We start from the raw sequence: 20717 nt of genomic DNA, 5'->3' as shown, positions 1-20717 counted from the left end.
AGGACGTGCGGATTTGTAGGTTATACCAAGGAAAGGAAATGTCAAAGGCGAGAGGGCATTGCTTTAGACTTTAGAGATACAGCGCGGAAACAGGCCCTTCGGCCCACCGAGTCCATGCCGACCAGCGATCACCCAATACACTACCTCTATCCTACACACGCCAAGGAAAATTTATAATTTAACCTACAAACCTGTACGTCTTTGGAGTGTGAGAGGAAACCGGAGCACCCGGAGAAAACCCACGCAGATCACGGGGAGAACGTACAAACTCCATACAGACAGCCCCGTAGATAGGATTGAATTCGGGTCTCTGGCGCTGTAAGGCAGCAACTCTTCTCCTGCGCTACCGTGCCGCCCTAAGTTTGTTAGAGCTTTTAAGTTGACAGGGGCAAAGTTTAAAGGAAATGTGCAGGACAAGTTTTTTTTACAAGCTTTTTGTATCTCTAAACTAGACTCAACTGCCATTACTCACAACAAACTCTTATTAAATATTCTAAGTGCAGCAAAGTATTTTTTAATTTATATTTGCACATGATAATTAAACAGACAGAGATCCATATATGTGCAGGAAGGAACTGCAGATGCTGGTTTATACCGAAGATAGACACAAAATGCTGGAGCAACTCAGCGGGTCAGGCCGCATCTCTGGAGAGAAGGAGTAGTCAGTCGATGGTTTGGGATGGAACCCTTCTTCAGACCGACTAGAACGCAGAAAGGTTTCAACCAGCTCTGACCCGGGGTAGATTGTCCAGCACGGGGGAGCTGAGTGAGATACCCCCCCGATGCAGGAGCTTGATCGCCCCGAAGCAGAGGGCCCAAACGCCGCCGGCTACTGGAGTCAAGATCGTCCCGTCAACGGAAGGTTCGAGGCCCCCGACCGCAGGAGAACAACAAAGGGAGAGATTGAACTTATTTTCGCCTTCCATCACAGTGAGGAATGTGGAGGAGTCACTGTGGTGGATGTTCATGTTAAAATGTACTTTGTGTGTCCTGTTGCTTTTTATTGGTATGACTGTGAAGTGAAGTTATTGGTATGACTGTGAAGTGAAGTTATTGGTATGAATGTGAAGGCAAGTGAAATTTCTCGTATGTTGCAAAACACGCTTGGCTAATAAAGTATGATTATAATTATGATTTTTGGTATTAGCTGACTACACAGTTCCTGATCTGAGACTATCTGAGGAAACCCTCTATGTATTTGGAAACTAAACTGAACCAACAACCCCCCCCCATTCCCCTTTGAGCAGCACGGTGGCACAGCGGTAGAGTTGCTGCCTTACAGCGCCAGAGACCTGGGTTCGATCCTGAACACGGGTGCTGTCTGTACGGAGTTTGTACATTCTCCCCGTGACCTGTGTGTGGTTTTCTCTGGGTGCTCCAGTTTCCACCCACACTCCAAAGACGTACAGGTTTGTAGGTTAATTGGCTTCGGTAAAAATTGTAAATTGTAAATTGTCCCTAATGTGTGTAGGATAGTGTTAGCGTGCGGGGATCGCTGGTCAGCGCGGACTCAGTGGGTCGAAGGGCCTGTTTCCATGCTGTATCTCTAAACTAAACTAAACTAAACTAAGCCAGATGAGTGAGAGTGTGCAGCGTTTAGTGTTTTCTCTCACGTTCTTTAACATTAACTTTAAAGCACTCCCGAGGCTGGAGTCTTCCTGAAGAACATGTAGTGGGAGATATTTTGGCACGACTTCCACTGGTGGGAAAATAATAACCCACACAACAGCCAGACCTCAATGTCCACAGCAGACTCTGGAGCAGTGAATGCTCACAGCAAGGGAACAATCTGCTGCATAGAACATATGATTCATACAAAGCAACGGGGGTGGACTGGAGTCTGGAGCTGGATTTGAACCGTGAGTCAAGTCGCTGAGGTTCAGTTTAGTTTAAGAAAATAGACACAAAATGCTGGAGTAACTCAGCGGTACAGGCAGCATCTCTGGAGAGAAGGAATGGGTGATGTTTCAGGTCGAGACCCTTCTTCAGACTGAGTTTAGTTTAGTTTAGTTTAGTTTAGATTAGTTTAGATTAGTTTAGTTTACTAGTTTAGTCAGGTGGTCAGGCAGCATCTGTGGAGGGAAAGGATGGTTGCCTTTTCAGTTCCTTTAGAGTCAACCCGAAAAGCCGCCTATCCATTCCCTCCGCAAATTCCAAAGATGTGCGGGTTTGTAGGTGGATCGGTTTCTGTAAATTGTCCCTAGTGCGCAGGATAGGACTAGTTTATGGGTGATCATGATTCCCATGGACTCAGTGGGCCGAAGGGCCTATATCCACGTTGTATCTCTAAACTAAACCAAACCAAATGGAATTAATGAAACGATACAGCAGTGAGCCGGGCCATTCAGTCCACTGATTCCATGCTGACCATCATTCAACGTGTCCAGACCTCCCAGTTCAGACCCAACCAGGACTACAGGTTCCGACAGTCGATCTGCCTCAGAAGGCAGTGGAGGCCAATTCTCTGAATACATTCAAGAGAGAGCTAGATAGAGCTCTTAAGGATAGCGGAGTCAGGGGGTATGGGGAGAAGGCAGGAACGGGGTACTGATTGAGAATGATCAGCTATGATCTCATTGAATGGCAGTGCTGGCTCGAAGGGCCGAATGGCCTCCTCCTGCACCTATTGTCTATTTGGCATTTTTCACAACAAATCTCATTCCCTGCCCTACTATCGCCAGACCTCCCAGTTCAGATTCAACATTCACACCAGTTCTATGTTATCCCACTTTCTCATTCATTCCCTACACAGGAGGGGCAATTTGCAGCCGGCTAAATAAACGACAAAGCCGCACGCCTTTGGGATGTGAGACAAACCGGAGCACTCGGAGAAAACTCGCGCGGTCACAGGGACAACGCGCAAACTCCACACAGACAGCACCCGAGCTCAGGATCGAACCCGGGTCTCGGGCGCCGTGAGGCAGCTGCTCTACCCACTGCACTGCTGAGTTCCTCCAGCACTTTGTCGTTTGCTCAAGATTCCAGCATCTGCCGTTCCTGGTATCCCCATTTTACTTATCAGAAGGAACCTGGATTTAATTAAAGTATTCCCACAAAGGTTGTGGTAAAGGCAACGAACCAAATGGTCTTTGGTGCTACAATTCCATGGATCACTTCTCACATCACAGGGAAATCCCACAGAAGGTCACCATCAAAAACTTTCTTCCCTCCCTTTCCCATTCTGTGTTTTTTTTTTAACAAAAATAATTTAAATCAACTATTTACAAAAATGATATGTACAGTACAAAAATACAAACAGCCCCACCACCATAATACAAACTAAAGCAAATATTCTTAAATATTGAATATTAAATTGCTATTTCCCAATCCTTATTGTCGGATGCATTCCACCCCCCGCGGTGCCCAGCGGTCCCGGAAAACCACCAGGGTGCCCATGGACAGCGTGAAGTCCCTCTCTAATGCCACCCGGGAGCGGACGTAACCCCGGAATAGGGGCAGGCAGCCGGCCTGGGCACTTTCCAGGTTCTGTTGGAATGTGGCATGTAAGCCAGGAATTTAGAAGATTGAGGGGGGATCTTATAGAAACTTACAAATTCTTAAGGGGTTGGACAGGCTAGATGCAGGAAGATTGTTCCCGATGTTGGGGAAGTCCAGAACGAGGGGTCACAGTTTAATGATAAGGGGGAAGTCTTTTAGGACCGAGATGAGAACGTTTTTTTTCACACAGAGAGTGGTGAATCTGTGGAATTCTCTGCCACAGAAGGTAGTTGAGGCCAGTTCATTGGCTATATTTAAGAGGGAGTTAGATGTGACCCTTGTGGCTAAAGGGATCAGGGGGTATGGAGAGAAGGCAGGTACGGGATACTGAGTTGGATGATCAGCCATGATCATATTGAATGGCGGTGCAGGCTCGAAGGGCCGAATGGCCTACTCCTGCACCTATTTTCTATGTTTCTATGTTTCTATCTGCAGTTCCTTCCCACACCTGAAACATTAACTTTGTTTCTCTCTCTCCAGTTGCTGCCTGACCAGCTGAGTCTTTCAGGGCCTTCATTAACATCGTCAGTATTTTCTGCAAGATTTTGTCCACACCCCCCCCCCCCCCCCTCTTGTAATTACAGCCGTAAATGGATTTGGAAAATGACCCAAATAGCAAAATATTGCTTCATCAAATGATCTGAAAATGAGTCAGTTCTTGCAGTACAACCCAGGTTTTCTGCCAACAGAAAAGAAATGAATGAACTAAAAATTTGGCAGAACTAATTGGCGGTAAGATACCGAGGGTTGTCCAACATCGCAGGGGTATGGTAACAAAACAATTGAGCTACTAAACCAGTAGCCAGAATTACAAACAATTCATCTTGAGACACAAGTTCAAATCCCGCCATGGCAGCGGCTAGAAGTTTATATTCAACTAATTAAACATGCGTGGAATTTTAAACAAAAAAATCCGGCTAGTCTCAATAATAGTGAGGATTAAATCATGGGATTGCTGGTCTGGTAAACTGTTATCATTCCCCAGTCTGGACCACACATGACTGCGATCTCACCAATCTGCCGCCTTGGGTCAGAGAGTCCAAGAGTCAGTCTTACAGCGTGGAAACAGGCCCTTCAGCCCAACTTGCCCACACCGGCCAAGACTACTGGAGCACCTCTACTAGAAGAACTAAGGGCGGCACGGTAGCGCAGCGGTAGAGTTGCTGCCTTACAGCGTCAGAGACCCGGGTTCCACCTTGACTACGGGTGCTGTCTGTACGGAGATTGTACATTCTCCCCGTGACCTCCGGGATGCTCCGGTTTCCTCCCGCACTCTAAAGACGTGCAGGTTTATAGGCTTTGTATAATTGTAGATTGTCCCTAGTATGTGTAGAATAGCGTTACTGTGCGGGGATTGTTGATCGGCACGAACTCAGTGGGCCGAAGGGCCTTTATCTGCAATGTATCTCTGAACTAACCTAAACTAAACTGCGGAAGGCGGCTAACTAGCACCTTCACTAGAGCTATCCCTGGTGGACCATAAATGTTCTCCTAGTGATCTCTGAGTCGTAGATTCATACAGCGTAGAAACATGCCCTTCGGCCCAACTTGCCCACACTGACCAATATGTCCCATCAACACTAGTCCTGCATTTGGCCCATATCTCTCCAAACCTGTCCTATCCATGTACTAAAGATAGACACAAAATGCTGGAGCAACTCTGCGGGACAGGCAGCACCTCTGGAGAGAAGGAACGGGTGACGTTTCGAGTCGAGACCCTCCTGCCATCCATGTGCCTGCAATAGTTCTGTGGTATTGAGGAATCGGTAATAAATGCTGCCGTTGTCAGCAAATGTCTATATACTGTCAGTGAGTGAACCCATAAAATAACACAAAGTTTCACAGCCAGATTCCAACACAGTCGGCCAATTCTATTATTATTTGTACAAGATTACAATAGTGACTAAACTTCCCAAAGCAATTCCTTCACTATTAAATGATGAAAAGATTTGTAAGGGGTAACAGAAATGCAAGGGTCTCGATCCGAAACGTCACCTATCCATGTTCTCCAGGGATGCTGCCTTGACCCGCTGAGTTACTCCAGCACTTTGTGCTTTTTTCCCTTCCGCACAAACCAGCATATGCAGTTCCTTGTTTGCACAAGTCTTTGTGATAACAATGAACTGCAGATACTGCTTCATCCCAAAGAAATACACAAAGTGCTGGATAACTCAGCAGTATAATCAGAATCAATAAGGAACATTGACAGGAGACGTTTTGGTTCGGGGCTCCCTTCTTCAGACAGAACTTCCCCACAAGTTTTTTTCTCGTTTTTAGCCTTTGGAGAGGCAAAGCAGTAAAGAGTTAGATCTTCCCAATAAGCCAACAGGCTATCGATCCCAGCATGGGCCATGCCTTTACCCAAGGGTTGCATCCATTGAAATCCAAGAGGCCAGTGTTGCGAATGCCCTGCTCCATTCCCTTCCTGCTTAGTTTAGAGTGTAGTTAGGAAATACAGCACGGAAATAGGCCCGTGTCCATGCTGACCATTGATCATCTGTTCACACCAGTTCTATGTTATCCCACTTTCACATCCACTCCCTACGCACTTGCGACAATTTACAGAGACCAATTATCGGACAAACCCGCACTTCTTTGGAATAGGGGGGGGGGGAAACCGGAGCACCTGGAAGAAATGCACTTGGACACGGGGAGAACGTGCAAACTCCACGCACGCAGGCATGCACGCAGGCACACATGCACACACGCACACACGCACATGCACACACACACACACACCATCCAAGTTGTGTAGGGAAATAACTGCAGATGCTGGTACAAATCGAAGGTATCACAAAATGCAGGGGTAACTCTGCAGGTCAGGCAGCTTCTCTGGAGGGTCTCTCCAGAGATGCTCCCTGACCTGCAGAGTTACTCCAGCATTTTGTGCTACCGTCGATTTGTACCAGCATCTGCAGTTATTTCCCAACACAACTTGCCGCTCCACTGCGATTTCTCCTCAAGGTACGTCTACTTTGAAGTAAGTTCTCCTCCTCTCTTCGACGAGAGTTCAGCAACATGCTCTCTCGCTGCTCCCCCTCTGTGGTTCCTCCTGCCCTGCTACTCTACGACCGCGTTTTGACCCAGACTCGCTACCACAGCCACGTGTGTTTACTCGGGACCTCCATCTTCTACCTCATGGTTTCCAGCTCCGGTTCCAGACCTCCCAGTTCCGACCCAACCCGGACTACAGGCTCCGACGGTCCACCTGCCGCTTTTCCCAACAGTTCTCCTTCCGTGCCCTGCGTTGTGGCCTGGCTGGCCCTGTGCAGGCCCCCGCTCTGAGTCTCCGGCAGCTCCCCCTCCAGAGATGCTGCCTGACCTGCAGATTTGCCCCTGCATTTTGTGAAACCACAGCATCCAAGGTCAGGATCGAACCCGGGTCCCTGGCACCGTGAGGTAGCATCTCCACCACCACCCTTTCTTCAGGCTCTGATCGTTCATCAGCCTAGTCAAAGGTTGACTAGCCTTCCCAAAACCTGGTGGTCTTCCAGAGTAAGGAGATGCCCACAAGAGGCAGCCACAGAATGGTGCATTCCAAGACGCAGGAGGACACACAGAGAGATACGCCCACGCTCGGTGGGTCAAACCCAGGTCTCTGGCGTTGTGAGGCAGCAGCTCTACCAGCTGCCACACTGCGCCACCTTGTTATATAGCCGTGGACACCGTTAGAGCAGAGTTTACCTCATGTTCCGTCTCGTTTCCCTCCATCGCGTCGATGGCAAAAGAGGCATTGTGGATGGCCGACTCCAAATCCGTGTAGTACTCTGGGCCGAGAAAGTAGTCGTAAGCATTCTCCGCCTCTCCCTCTGGAATGGGCTCAGTATCCTGAGGTGGGGGGTGCAGAAAGGCACGAGGTTCATACACCAGCAAACACCGCTCCCTGCGCCTAAGCCCGGTGGTAACTGCAGGAGCAGAGAGGTGACCTCTTCCTAGGCAAGTCTAGATATCTCCTCAATCCCAGGACTTCAGTCGTTGAGTCATAGAGTGGTAACAGTGTGGAAACGGGCCCTTCGGCCCAACTTGCCCACATCGGCCAACATGTCCCAGCTACACTAGTCCCACCTGCCTGTGTTCGGTCCATATCAAAACTGAGGTGGGAAAAAACTTTTTCACCCAGAGAGTTGTGAATTTGTGGAATTCTCTGCCGCAGAAGGCAGTGGAAGCCAAATCACTGGATGGATTTAAGAGAGAGTTAGATAGAGCTCTAGGGGCTAGTGGAATCAAGGGATATGGGGAGAAGGCAGGCACAGGTTATTGATTGGGGATGATCAGCCATGATCACAATGAATGGCGGTGCTGGCTCGAAGGGCCGAATGGCCTCATCCTGCACCTATTTTCTATGTTTTCTATCCATCCAAAACTGTCCTATCCATGTACCTGTCTAACTGTTTCTTAAACATTGAGACAGTCCCTGCCTCAACTACCTCCTCTAGCAGCTTGTTCCGTACACCCACCACCCTTTGTGTGAAAAAGTTACCCCCTCAAATTCCTATTAAATCTTTTTCCCTTCACCTTGAATCTATGTCCTCTGGTCCTCGATTCCCCCACTCTGGGCAAGAGAGTCTGTGCATCTACCCGATACATTCCTCTCAGGAGTTTCTTTCAATTTGGAGAAGTTATTTAGGATCCAAGTCCTCAGCCAGGAGACCCAGGGCAAGGAATCAATGGCCAAATCAAGAAAGAAGATGGATCAGACTGTTCTTAATCACCATCTGCATAATACCAAAATCCTTCAGGCGATCCAATCATCCTATTTTGTCTGCCAGTGGTACAACGACCCAAATACTTTCAGTCTAGGGACCTTGATCATTTTGTATCCTGCTTATCTGATGCAGGGAATTTGAATCTTTTTCTGCTTTCACCTCGACTGACTTGAGGCCTCCTTCATCCCTCCCCCCAGCTCCAAACTCTCCTTGTCACCCACTGTCAAGCGCCTCTTCCACTTGCCTAAAGATACTAGAGGAGCAAGATGAACCACTCCGATGAGATCGCCTATACTGAAGTGTAGTACGCAAAGGAGCCATTTTAGTAGGCAAAACCCGCCTCTCGCAGTGTAATCAGTGTTTTGGGGGAACAGTATGTGTGATGATACCATTAAAATGCAGAATATATCTCATCTATCAATTCACAGATTTTTGTTATTTTTCACTTTAAATGTTTCTGCAAGTTTCTGCCGACTAAAATGGCGCCGTGACATACTACGGTTTTTAGGGTCGAGTGGTCTATCTTGTTCCTCTAGTATCTTTGCACTTGATCTCTTGACTGGGTTCGTAAGGAATGATTCGAATGGATAAATGGGCCTTCCAGCTTCACCCTGTGGGAAGTGGAGATTAAACCCTACATGGGCTAGTCTCCATCAACTGAGTCCGATCCATGTTACCTCATGGAACGCCATCGTGGGAGGGAGGAGGTGAGCATGGGGACTAGTCAACAAACCCAACGACCATTTTACCACAAGCTTCAAGCTCAAGGAGATATCTTCCACTTTTGTTGGTACCTGCAAATTCCTCCAAATGAAATAAATAATTCACTGATACGTCAGCGGTTAAACAAATTTAAGCTTGTGTGACGAAGCGTGAGGTTAAAGTCTAGTACTCGAATGGTGAAAAGCGTGATTATTGCCTTCGGTTACAGCTGTGCAGCACGCATTCCGATGATCAGCATTGTCTCAGTAATGCATTAATCCATGTGCAACAAATAAGCTCTTCAAACCCCATTCAAATTGCATTAAAATAGCCGGGGCGGTGGGCAGAGTGCAGTGCGCGATGGAAAATGAAGGTGACAGGAGTTGATGGGATGTTACCAAGGCCACAACCCCCTCCCGGAGCCTGCCAATTCCTCTGGGGCGCAGCGGTAGAGTTGCTGCCTCACAGCGCCGGAGACCCGGGTTCCATCCTGACTACGGGTGCCGTCTGTACGGAGTTTGTACGTTCTCCCCGTGACCTGCGTGGGTTTTCTCCGGGTGCTCCGGTTTCCTCCCACACTCTAAAGACACACAGGTGTGTAGGTTAATTGGTTTTGGTAAAGATTGTAAATTGTCTCGTGTGTGTGTGTAGGATAGTGTAAGTGACCGGGGATCGCTGGTCAGCACGGATTCGATGGGCCGAAGGGCCTGTTCCATGCTGTGTCTCTAAACTAAAGTAAACCAAACCAAACCAAATCAAACCAAGTTAAACTAAATGTCACTGAACTACACTACATCAAACCAAACTGAACTAACTCAAACTAAACTAAATTAAACGAAATTAAAAAACTGAATTTTTAGCCCATCTTTGGGAAACAACATGAACACTCCCCACCACCCCTCCCCCCCAGTCCCCCTTCCACACCACCTACCCCTCACTCTCTAATAAATCAAAACTGAGGTGAGAAAAAACTTTTTCACCCAGAGAGTTGTGAATTTGTGGAATTCTCTGCCACAGAGGGCAGTGGAGGCCAATTCACTGGATGAATTTAAAAGAGAGTTAGATAGAGCTCGAGGGGCTAGTGGAATCAAGGGATATGGGGAGAAGGCAGGCACGGGTTACGGATTGTGGATGATCAGCCATGATCACAATGAATGGCGGTGCCAAATGGCCTCCTCCTGCAGCTATCTTCTACGTTTCTATGTTTCTAAATAAAAGCACTCAGCGGCTCCATCTTCCCTTCCATTTTGAACGGGCTACCTGGGCACAGAGGTGGAGATGGTGGCAGGGGGGGGTTGAGATGGAATGGGGGAATGTAATGTGACAGGGCTAGGCAGAGCGCAGCAAGCCTGGGTTAAGTTAGCCAGTCCTCGACGCTCCTCCTACATTGCCCTGAGGAGTTGCTGGGCGAGATTAATGCTTCATCTACCTTCTCCCCAACCCTAATTGTGTCTATCTCTTGCCGAGCGGCACGGTCTTTTTTCTTCTTCCTGCGGTTTTTTTTCGATTTCTTTGATCTGCCTTTGCCTTTTCCTTTGCCCTTCTTTCTAGAGCGTTTGCGGTCTCTCTTCCTTTTTTTGTGTCGGGGCCGGGAAGTCGAAGTCTGTAAAAAGCAGCGAGGGAGAGAGAGAGAGAGAGAGAGAGAAAGAACCTGAAGCCAAGGAGGTGATCGGACATTGTTGGGAGAAGCGGTTGATGAAATGGTAATGAAGCCAGATCTTACATTGAGGGGAGGGGGTGGTTATCACTGAGTGGGGTTAGGTTAACATATGATGACCATTCGAAGGCCTTGGGCCTGTACTCGCTGGAGTTTAGAAGAACGAGAAGGGCCCTCATTGAAACCGAATGATAAAGGGCCTGGATAGAGTGGATGTGGAGAGGATGTTTCCATTGGTGAGAGAGTCTGGGACCAGAGGGCACAGCCTCAGAATAAAAGGACGTATCTTTAGAAAGGAAGAAAGGCACAAAATGCCGGAGTAACCCAGCGGGACAGGCATCATCTCAAGAGAGAGCTGGATAGAGCTCTTAAGGATAGCGGAGTCAGGGGTTATGGGGAGAAGGCAGGAACGGGGTACTGATTGAGAATGATCAGCCATGATCACACTGAATGGCGGTGCTGGCTCGAAGGGCCGAATGGCCTCCTCCTGCACCTGTTGTCTATTGTCTATTGATATGTGCTGTTTCAGGTCTTCAAAGTCAGGTCCCGACCCGAAACGTCGCCTATCTATGAATGGGGTTAGGAGGGAGAGATAGATCAGCCATGATTGAATGGCAGAGTAGACTTGATGGGCCGAATGGCCTAATTCTGCTCCGATCACTGATGAACCGAGCACTGATGAAGATGGGCAACAGGAATGCCGGATGAGAGAGGGAACATCGAGGAAAAGAGTTGGAGCTGAGAATGCTGATGACAGAATGGAAGGGAAAGCCTTGCCCATTTGGGCCGAGATTCATCCATTGGCAATGTTGAATATCCATTGACTGATCAGCCACCTTATGCACTTATCCAAGCATCACCTTTATACCCCTGGCAAGGCTCTGAATGAAATGCAGGTTATTTATATGCGGAGAAAAGCACAATCCTTCGCAAGTCTGGGCTGATACCACCAGTTCCCCTCAGCTGAATGCTCCATAAAGCAAAAACTACACACAAAATGCTGGAGTAACTCAGCGGGTCAGGCAGCATCCCTGGTGAGAAGGAATGGGCGACGTTTCGGGCCGAGACCCCTCTTCAAACCGAGAGTCAAGGGAGAGGGGAAGGTATGAGAAGATACAGAACAAATCAGAGCCGGCACCGATTGCCAAGGAGCCCACAATGGTCCATTGTTGCTTTATAAAACAAGGTGTGTATGCAGACTCAAATCCCATTGCCAATTGGCACATAGATGGATAGGAAGGGAGGGGGGGAGCAAAACGTGTCACTGGAGTGGGAGGGGGGGGGGGGGGGGGGAACCAATGACAAAGGCAGCAGGAACAAAAATAGAACATTCTTCAAATGCTTCGCAAGTCAGGCAGCATCTGCGGGGAAAGAAACTGGGTCGACAATCCTTCTTTGGAACTGGAAAACCAAAGGCAAATGTGTTTTAATGTTAGAAAGGGGGTGAGGTGGAGAGAGGGAGCAGAGGGATAGGCCACAGGGCCAGGTTGCCAACTTAACAATTACATCAAAACACACCTGTTGCAATCAAATGACACAGAGATTAAATGAAACACAACAGGTAACAACCGAGGAGAAAGTGAAATTGGTAAACTTGGTACTCGGCCCCAGCCTACTTGGAAGATGAGGTGCTGTCCCTCAGAGAGGTTGAGACGTGTTGTGTGTAGGATAGGGTTTCTACCAACTGACCGCATGTGCCTGTGAAGTAGCTACGATGCCCCTTAATAGTCATAGAGTCATACAGCACGGAAACAGGACCTTCGGCCCAACTTGCCCATGCCGACCAAGGTGCTCCATTGGCAGAAGATAGACACAAAGTGCTGGAGTAGCTCAGCAGGTCAGGCGGCACCTCTGGAGAGGAAGGATTGGTGACGTTTCAGGTCGGGAGCCTTCCCTTCTTCAGACTGAAAGTAGAGGGGAGGGAACTGGAGGTTCCATCTTCATCTGGTCCACCCACACCAGTCCCACTCGTCCACGTTGGGCCCATATCCCTCATTCGAGTCTACGTTTTGCTTGGTGATTGTCCATCAGGAACCCTCAATGTAGCATTGACCAACAAAGAAACTCAACTCCTGGGCAGATGGAGGGTCTGAGCGACAAAGTTGTCTAACAGGGAGAGGACAGAGTGGGCGAGAAAGGGTGGGAGAAAGATAAAGAGGAGAGAGAGAGAGACAGAGAGACAGAGACCGAGAGACAGACAGAGAGACGGGGAGAGAGACAGAGAGAGAGACAGAGACGGGGAGAGAGACAGAGACGGGGAGAGGGAGAGGGAGAGGGAGAGGGAGAGGGAGAGGGAGAGGGAGAGGGAGAGGGAGAGGGAGAGGGAGAGGGAGAGGGAGAGGGAGAGGGAGAGGGAGAGGGAGAGGGAGAGGGAGAGGGAGAGGGAGAGGGAGAGGGAGAGGGAGAGGGAGAGGGAGAGGGAGAGGGAGAGGGACAGGGAGAGGGAGAGGGAGAGGGAGAGGGAGAGGGAGAGGGAGAGGGAGAGGGAGAGGGAGAGGGAGAGGGAGAGGGAGAGGGAGAGGGAGAGGGAGGGAGGGAGAGGAGAGGGAGAGGGAGAGGGAGAGGGAGGGAGGGGGAGAGGGAGGGAGGGAGAGGGAGAGGGGGGGAGGGAGAGGGAGAGGGAGAGGGAGAGGGAGAGGGAGAGGGAGAGGGAGAGGGAGAGGGAGAGGGAGAGGGAGAGGGAGAGGGAGAGGGAGAGGGAGAGGGAGAGGGAGAGGGAGAGGGAGAGGGAGAGGGAGAGGGAGAGGGAGAGGGAGAGGGAGAGGGAGAGGGAGAGGGAGAGGGAGAGGGAGAGGGAGAGGGAGAGGGAGAGGGAGAGGGAGAGGGAGAGGGAGAGGGAGAGGGAGAGGGAGAGGGAGAGGGAGAGGGAGAGGGAGAGGGAGAGGGAGAGGGAGAGGGATGGAGGATCTGAGGCAACTGCCAAGCAAAGCACAAGACAGCCCCCATTCCTCAGCTGGGTCAGAGGTCAGTCACCTCAGTGGACACACCAGCTCCAAACTGATGACTGCACGTCTTGTGTAACTCGTTGTGACCTGCCGGGTACCGACTTTTGATTGATCGGATGCTGCAGACAGATCATTAATGCTCCAGCTCCTTGTTAGAGCGAAGCAGGAGGAAGTGGTGGGGGAGAGGGGACAATGTGCTCGTTGGACTGTGAATGAGCAGTGGGAGCACTTTGGGACACAAAATGCTGGAGTAACATATAAGATAATTAGGGGATTGGACACGTTAGAGGCAGGAAACATGTTCCCAATGTTGGGGGAGTCCAGAACAAGGGGCCACAGTTTAAGAATAAGGGGTAGGCCATTTAGAACGGAGATGGGGAAGAACTTTTTCAGTCAGAGAGTGGTGAAGGTGTGGAATTCTCTGCCTCAGAAGGCAGTGGAGGCCAGTTCGTTGGATGCTTTCAAGAGAGAGCTGGATAGAGCTCTTAAGGATAGCGGAGTGAGGGGGTATGGGGAGAAGGCAGGAACGGGGTACTGATTGAGAGTGATCAGCCATGATCGCATTGAATGGCGGTGCTGGCTCGAAGGGCTGAATGGCCTACTCCTGCACCTATTGTCTATTGTCTATTAACTCAGCGGGACAGGCAGCATCTCAGGAGAGAAGGAATGCGTGACGTTTCGGGTCGAAACCCTTCTTCAGACTAGTTTAGTTTCTTTAGACTTCTTTAGTCTAGTTTAGTTTAGAGATACAGCACAGAAACAGGCCCTTTGGCCCGCGATCTCTACACATCAACACTACATTTGGGACAATTTCTACATTTACACCAAGCCAATTGATCGACAAACATTACGTCTTTGGAGTGTGGGAGGAAACTGAAGTTCTCAGAGAAAACCCACGTGGTCACGGGGAGAACGTACAAACTCCTAGACAGCCAGGATAGAACCCGGGTCTCCGGCGCTGTGAGGCAGCAACTCTACCGCTACCATACATTCTAGGAGATTGAACTTTATACAAAAGTCAAGCCCATGAAATGGGGTCAATTGTCCAATGTTGCCTTAATCCTGGAAGGATTAGCAAGAGAGAAATGTGGTTGAGAGAATAACCCCGATCTGCTTGGGAGATTAAGGAGATTTGATACGCCACCAAATGCTATCGTGAACCTCTACAGGTGTACAGTGGAGTGCATGTCGCCTGATTGCAATACAACCTAGGTTCACAACTTGAACGACCAGCGATGAAAGTGAATGGACTGAGATGAAGATAAACTTCTTCACCCAGAGAGTTGTGAATCTGTGGAATTCTCTGCCTCAGAAGGCAGTGAGGGTCAATTCACAGGATGTATTCAAGAGAGAGTTAGATTTAACTCTTAGGGCTAACGGAGAAAGCAGGAACTGATTGTGGATAAAGAAGTCTGAAGAAGGGTCTCGACCCGAAACGTCACCCATTCCTTCTCTCCTAGATGCTGCCTGACCTGCAGAGTTACTCCACCATTTTGTGATACCTTCGATTTGTACCAGCATCTCCAGTTATTTTCCTACACAACTGATTTTGGATGATCAGCTATGATCATACTGAATGGCGGTGCTGGCTCGAAGGGCCGAAAGGCCTGCTCCTGCACTTATTTTCTATGTTTATATGTTTCTAATGCAAAACGTGGTGGACACCACTGGGTCCATCACAGGTACTGACCTCCCCGCCATCAAAATACAATCAGCATCATCAAAATTACCTCACACTCTCATTTCACTCCTAGCACCAAGAGGGAGGTGTAGGAGTCTGAAAACTACGACCACCAGGTTCAAGAACAGCTTCCTCCCAACAACCATCAGGCTCTTGAACACAACACAACACTAACCTCAACTATGGACAGTGGGCTGTCTTTGGTTGCACAAAGGACTTTTTTTTACACTAGTATTGGGGTTATTAATTTATTGATTTTTTGTTTATTCATTAAATTATTGCCTGGTTTGGAGCATGTCAGCTACAAGGACTGGTTGGATAGTTTGACAATAGACAATAGGTGCAGGAGGAGGCCATTCGGCCCTTCGAGCCAGCACCGCCATTCAATGTGATCATGGCTGATCATTCCCAATCAGTACCCCGTTCCTGCCTTCTCCCCATACCCCCTGACTCCGCTATCCTTAAGAGCTCAATCTAGCTCTCTCTTGGATGCATTCAGAGAATTGGCCTCCACTGCCTTCTGAAGCAGAGAATTCCACAGATTCACAACTCTCTGACTGAAAAAGTTTTCCTCGTCTCAGTTCTAAATGGCCTACCCCTTATTCTTAAACTGTGGCCCCTTGTTCTGGACTCCCCCAACATTGGGAACATGTTTCCTGCCTCTAACGTGTACAACCCCTTAATAACTTATACGTTTCGATAAGATCTCCTCTCATTCTTCTAAATTCCAGTCTTTCAACATATGATAGTCCCGCCATTCCGGGAAGTAACCTAGTAAACATATGCTGCAATAGCAAGTTTGGGATTATTTTCTCTGGAATGCCGGAGGTTGGGGGGAGACTTGATAGAAAGTATATAAAATTAAGTGAGGCATAGATGGGGAGACAGAAGTGAACCATCCTTCCAACATCTGGATACACTGGAATTTAGAAGGATGAGAGGGGATCTTATCGAAACGTATAAGATTATTAAGGGGTTGGACACGTTAGAGGCAGGAACCATGTTCCCAATGTTGAGGGAGTCCAGAACAAGGGGCCACAGTTTAAGAATAAGGGGTAGGCCATTTAGAACTGAGATGAGGAAAAGCTTTTTCAGTCAGAGAGTTGTGAATCTGTGGAATTATCTGCCTCAGAAGGCAGTGGAGGCCAATTCTCTGAATGCATTCAAGAGAGAGCTGGATAGAGCTCTTAAGGATAGCGGAGTCAGGGGGTATGGGGAGAAGGCAGGAACGGGGTACTGATTGAGAATGATCAGCCATGATCACATTGAATGGTGGCGCTGGTTCGAAGGGCCGAATGGCCTCCTCCTGCACCTATTGTCTATTGTCTATCTAGAGAGCTGGCCTGAGCTACCATCTACCTCATTGGAGACCCTTGGACAATCTATAATCGGACTCTACTGGTCTTTACCTTGCACTAAACGTTATTCCCTTTATCATGTATCTGTAGACTGTGGACGGCTCGATTGTAATCATGTATTGTCTTTCCGCTGACCGGTTAGCACGCAACAAAAGCTTTTCACTGTACCTCGGTACATATGACAACAAATAAAACTAAACTAAGAAATCTTTACCCAGGGGGGAATATCCAGCACTAGAAGGCATAGCTAGAAAGTGAGAAGGGGAAAGTTTAATGGAGATAGGAGGGACAAGTTTTTCTTTACACAGAGAGAAGTGGGGACCAGGAACGCATTGCCAGGGGTGGTGGTGGAGGCAGATACGATAGTGGCATTTAAGAGGCTTTAGACAATAGACAATAGACAATAGGTGCAGGAGTAGGCCATTCAGCCCTTCGAGCCAGCACCGCCATTCAATGTGATCATGGCTGATCATTCTCAATCAGTACCCCGTTCCTGCCTTCTCCCCATACCCCCTCACTCCGCTATCCTTAAGAGCTCTATCCAGCTCTCTCTTGAAAGCATCCAACAAACTGGCCTCCACTGCCCTCTGAGGCAGAGAATTCCACACCTTCACCACTCTCTGACTGAAAAAGAGGTCCCGGTACAACTGTAGAAGGACCTCTTTGCTCCTATACTCAACTCCTCTTGTTATGAAGGCCAACATTCCATTGGCTTTCTTCACTGCCTGCTGTACCTGCATGCTTCCTTTCAGTGACTGATGCACTAGGACACCCAGATCTCGTTGAACATCCCCTCTTCCTAACTTGACACCATTCAGATAATAATCTGCCTTTCTATTCTTACTTCCAAAGTGAATAACCTCACACTTATCTACATTAAACTGCATCTGCCATGTATCCGCCCACTCACACAACCTGTCCAAGTCACCCTGCAGCCTTATTGCATCTTCCTCACAATTCACACTACCCCCCAGCTTAGTATCATCTGCAAATTTGCTAATGGTACTTTTAATCCCTTCATCTAAGTCATTAATGTATATCGTAAATAGCTGGGGTCCCAGCACCGAACCTTGCGGTACCCCACTGGTCACTGCCTGCCATTCCGAAAGGGACACATTTATCCCCACTCTTTGCTTTCTGTCTGTCAACCAATTTTCTATCCATGTCAGTACCCTACCCCCAATACCATGTGCTCTAATTTTGCCCACTAATCTCCTATGTGGGACCTTGTCGAAGGCTTTCTGAAAGTCAAGGTACACCACATCCACCGACTGTCCCCTGTCAATTTTCCTAGTTACATCCTCAAAGAATTCCAGTAGATTTGTCAAGCATGATTTCCCCTTCGTAAATCCATGCTGACTCGGAATGATCCCGTTACTGCTATCCAAATGCTCAGCAATTTCGTCTTTCAGATGGGAACATGGACATGCAGGGAATAGAGGTATATGGATCATGTACAGACAGACGTGATCAGTTTAACGGCACAAACATTGTGGGCCGAAGGGCCCATTCCTGTGCTGTACTGTTCTATGCGTTATCTCTGTGTATAAGACATGAGGGCCCGACGACCGACTACGGGAGTCAAGGTCATCCCATCAACGGAAGGCTCGAGGCCCCCGACCGCTGGAGGACAAAGAAGGGGAGAGATTGAACTATTTTTCACCTTCCATCACAGTGATGAATGTGGAGGAGTCGCTGTGGTTGGTGGATGTTCATGTTAAACTGTTTTTTGTGTGTCCTGTTGCCTTTTTATTGGTATGACTGTACGGCAAATGAAATTCCTCGTGTGTTGCAAAACATACTTGGATAATAAAGTATGATTATGATTATGATTTCAGGGGGAAAAAAAACTGCAGATGCTGATTTAAATCGAAGGTAGACACAAAAAACTGGAGTAACTCAGCAGGTCAGGCAGCATCTCAGGAGAGAAGGAATGGGTGACGTTTCAGGTCGAGACCCTTCTTCAGAGTGATTATGATTATAACAGGCTTGCTGGGCTGAAGATAGACACAAAAAGCTGAAGTAACTCAGCAGGTCAGGCAGCATCTCTTGGAGAAAGGGAAATAGGTGACGTTCCGGGTCAAGACCCTTCTTCGGACTCTGAGCTGCTTCGGGTAAGGATTGCACGGTTCAGTTGCCGGTAGATTTGACAATGAAGCACTCTTGAGCCTTACCTCGTCATCGTAGGTGGGCACGAGGGACTGCAGGGCGTAGGGTAGGGCGGCGTGACAGTCAGGAATGTAATCCTCGCAGTAGGTGTAGGCCGCCCGTGGATCAGGCGACATTAGGAGCTGCTGGATATCGCCCTGTGACAGAGGAGAACACAACAATCCAGGTCACGACATCGGACGACAGCACGCTGACACGCCCTGCTCACGCATCCCCCCACCTCACATCCACCCAAAGATACTAGAGGAGCAAGATGGACCACTCCGTTGAAATCGCCTGTACTGAAGTGTGGTACGCAAAGGAGCCATTTTAGTAAGCAAAACCCGCCGTTCGGTCTGCCTCTCACAGTGTAATCAGTGTTTTGGGGGAACAGTATGTGAGATGATACCATTAAAATGCAGAATATATCTCATCTATCAATTCACGGATTTTTGTTATTTATCTTTTTAAATGTTTCTGCAAGTTTATGCCTACTAAAATGGCCGCCACGACATACTACGGTTTTTAGGGTCGAGTGGTCTATCTTGTTCCTCTAGTATCTTTGCTTCCATCCCCCACTCAACATGTTTAGTTTACTTTAGTTAGAAAATGGCATGCTGCAGAAGGCAGGCATCCCTGAAGATACCATCAGACTTAGTTTAGTTTAGAGATACAGCGCGGAAACAGGCCCCTTCGGCCCACCGACCAGTGATCCCCGCACACGAACACTATCCTACACACACACACACACACACACACACACACACACTAGGGACAATTTTTACATTTATACCCAAGCCAATTCACCTACAAACCTGCACGTCTTTGGAGTGCGGAAATGGAAGATCTCAGAGAAAACCCGCAAACTCCGTACAGACAGCACCCGTAGTCAGGATTGAACCCGGGCCTCTGGAGCTGTGAGGCAGCAACTCTACCGCTGTGCCACTGTGCTGCCCCAAATGCAATATGGCTAAACATACAATTTCAAACCATTCCATGGTTCAAACCATTCTCATGTCTCCATTAGACATAAGAACAGATTTAGGCCAGTGGGCCCATCAAGGCTATCCCGACACTCAACCATGGCTCATGCCTTCCCCATTTCACCCCCACTCTCGGCTCAACATGTGGGTATAAGAAATAGTAGCAGATTTAAGCCATTCAGTCCATCGAGTCTACTCCACCATTAAAACATGGCTGATCAACCTTACCACTCAAACCCATTCTGCTGCCATCTCCACGTAACTTTTGATGCACTTACTAATCAAGTACCTATCACGGTAGCGCAGCTGTAGAGTTGCTGCTTTACAGCGAATGCAGCGCCGGAGACTCAGGTTCGATCCTGACTACGGGTGCTACACTGTAAGGAGTTTGTACGTTCTCCCCGTGACCTGCGTGGGTTTTCTCCGAGATCTTCGGTTTCCTCCCACACTCCAAAGACGTACAGGTATGTAGGTTAATTGGCTGGGTAAATGTAAAAATTGTCCCTAGGGTGTGTAGGATAGGGTTAATGTACGGGGATCACTGGGCGGCACGGACTTGGAGGGCCGAAAAGGCCTGTTTCCGGCTGTATATATATGATATGATATGATATGAATGTCTACCTTAAACACAATACAATACAATATATCTTTATTGTCATTGTACAGAGGTACAACGAGATTGGGAATGCGCCTCCCATACGATGCAATAAATTAATTAGCTAGTCAGTATTAATTGAAACAACCCAATGAAACAAATTATAACAGTTTTAAAACAGAATAAAGTGCAAGTAGATCTGTGCCGGTTCACTGTGCGATGTGACCATCCGGCTCAGCAGGACCGGTTCATAGCAGCTATGGCCCTGGGGATGAAGCTGTTCCTGAGTCTGGAGGTGCGGGCGTAGAAGGCCTTGTATCGTCTGCCCGATGGTAGAAGTTCGAACAGACTGTTGCAGGGGTGTGAGGAGTCTTTGTGGATGCTGATGGAATTTCTGAGGCATCGGGTGTTGTAGATGCCCTCCAAGGCTGGTAGCTGTGATCC

General features: G+C 48.4%; 1 protein-coding gene across 1 annotated transcript in view; it reads right to left on the bottom strand.

Moving 5' to 3' along the window:
* The window catches only part of LOC144610587 (uncharacterized), a 225265-nt gene that overhangs the window by 156262 nt on the left and 48286 nt on the right, over positions 1–20717 (bottom strand). The window contains 3 exon segments of the mRNA XM_078429396.1: positions 7183–7326; positions 10336–10509; positions 18722–18853. Coding sequence (XP_078285522.1) covers positions 7183–7326; positions 10336–10509; positions 18722–18853 — 450 coding nt within the window.

Source organism: Rhinoraja longicauda, chromosome 37, assembly GCF_053455715.1.
Source record: "Rhinoraja longicauda isolate Sanriku21f chromosome 37, sRhiLon1.1, whole genome shotgun sequence".
Classification (NCBI taxonomy): domain Eukaryota; kingdom Metazoa; phylum Chordata; class Chondrichthyes; order Rajiformes; family Arhynchobatidae; genus Rhinoraja; species Rhinoraja longicauda.
This window is presented reverse-complemented; position numbering and strand designations above follow the sequence as displayed.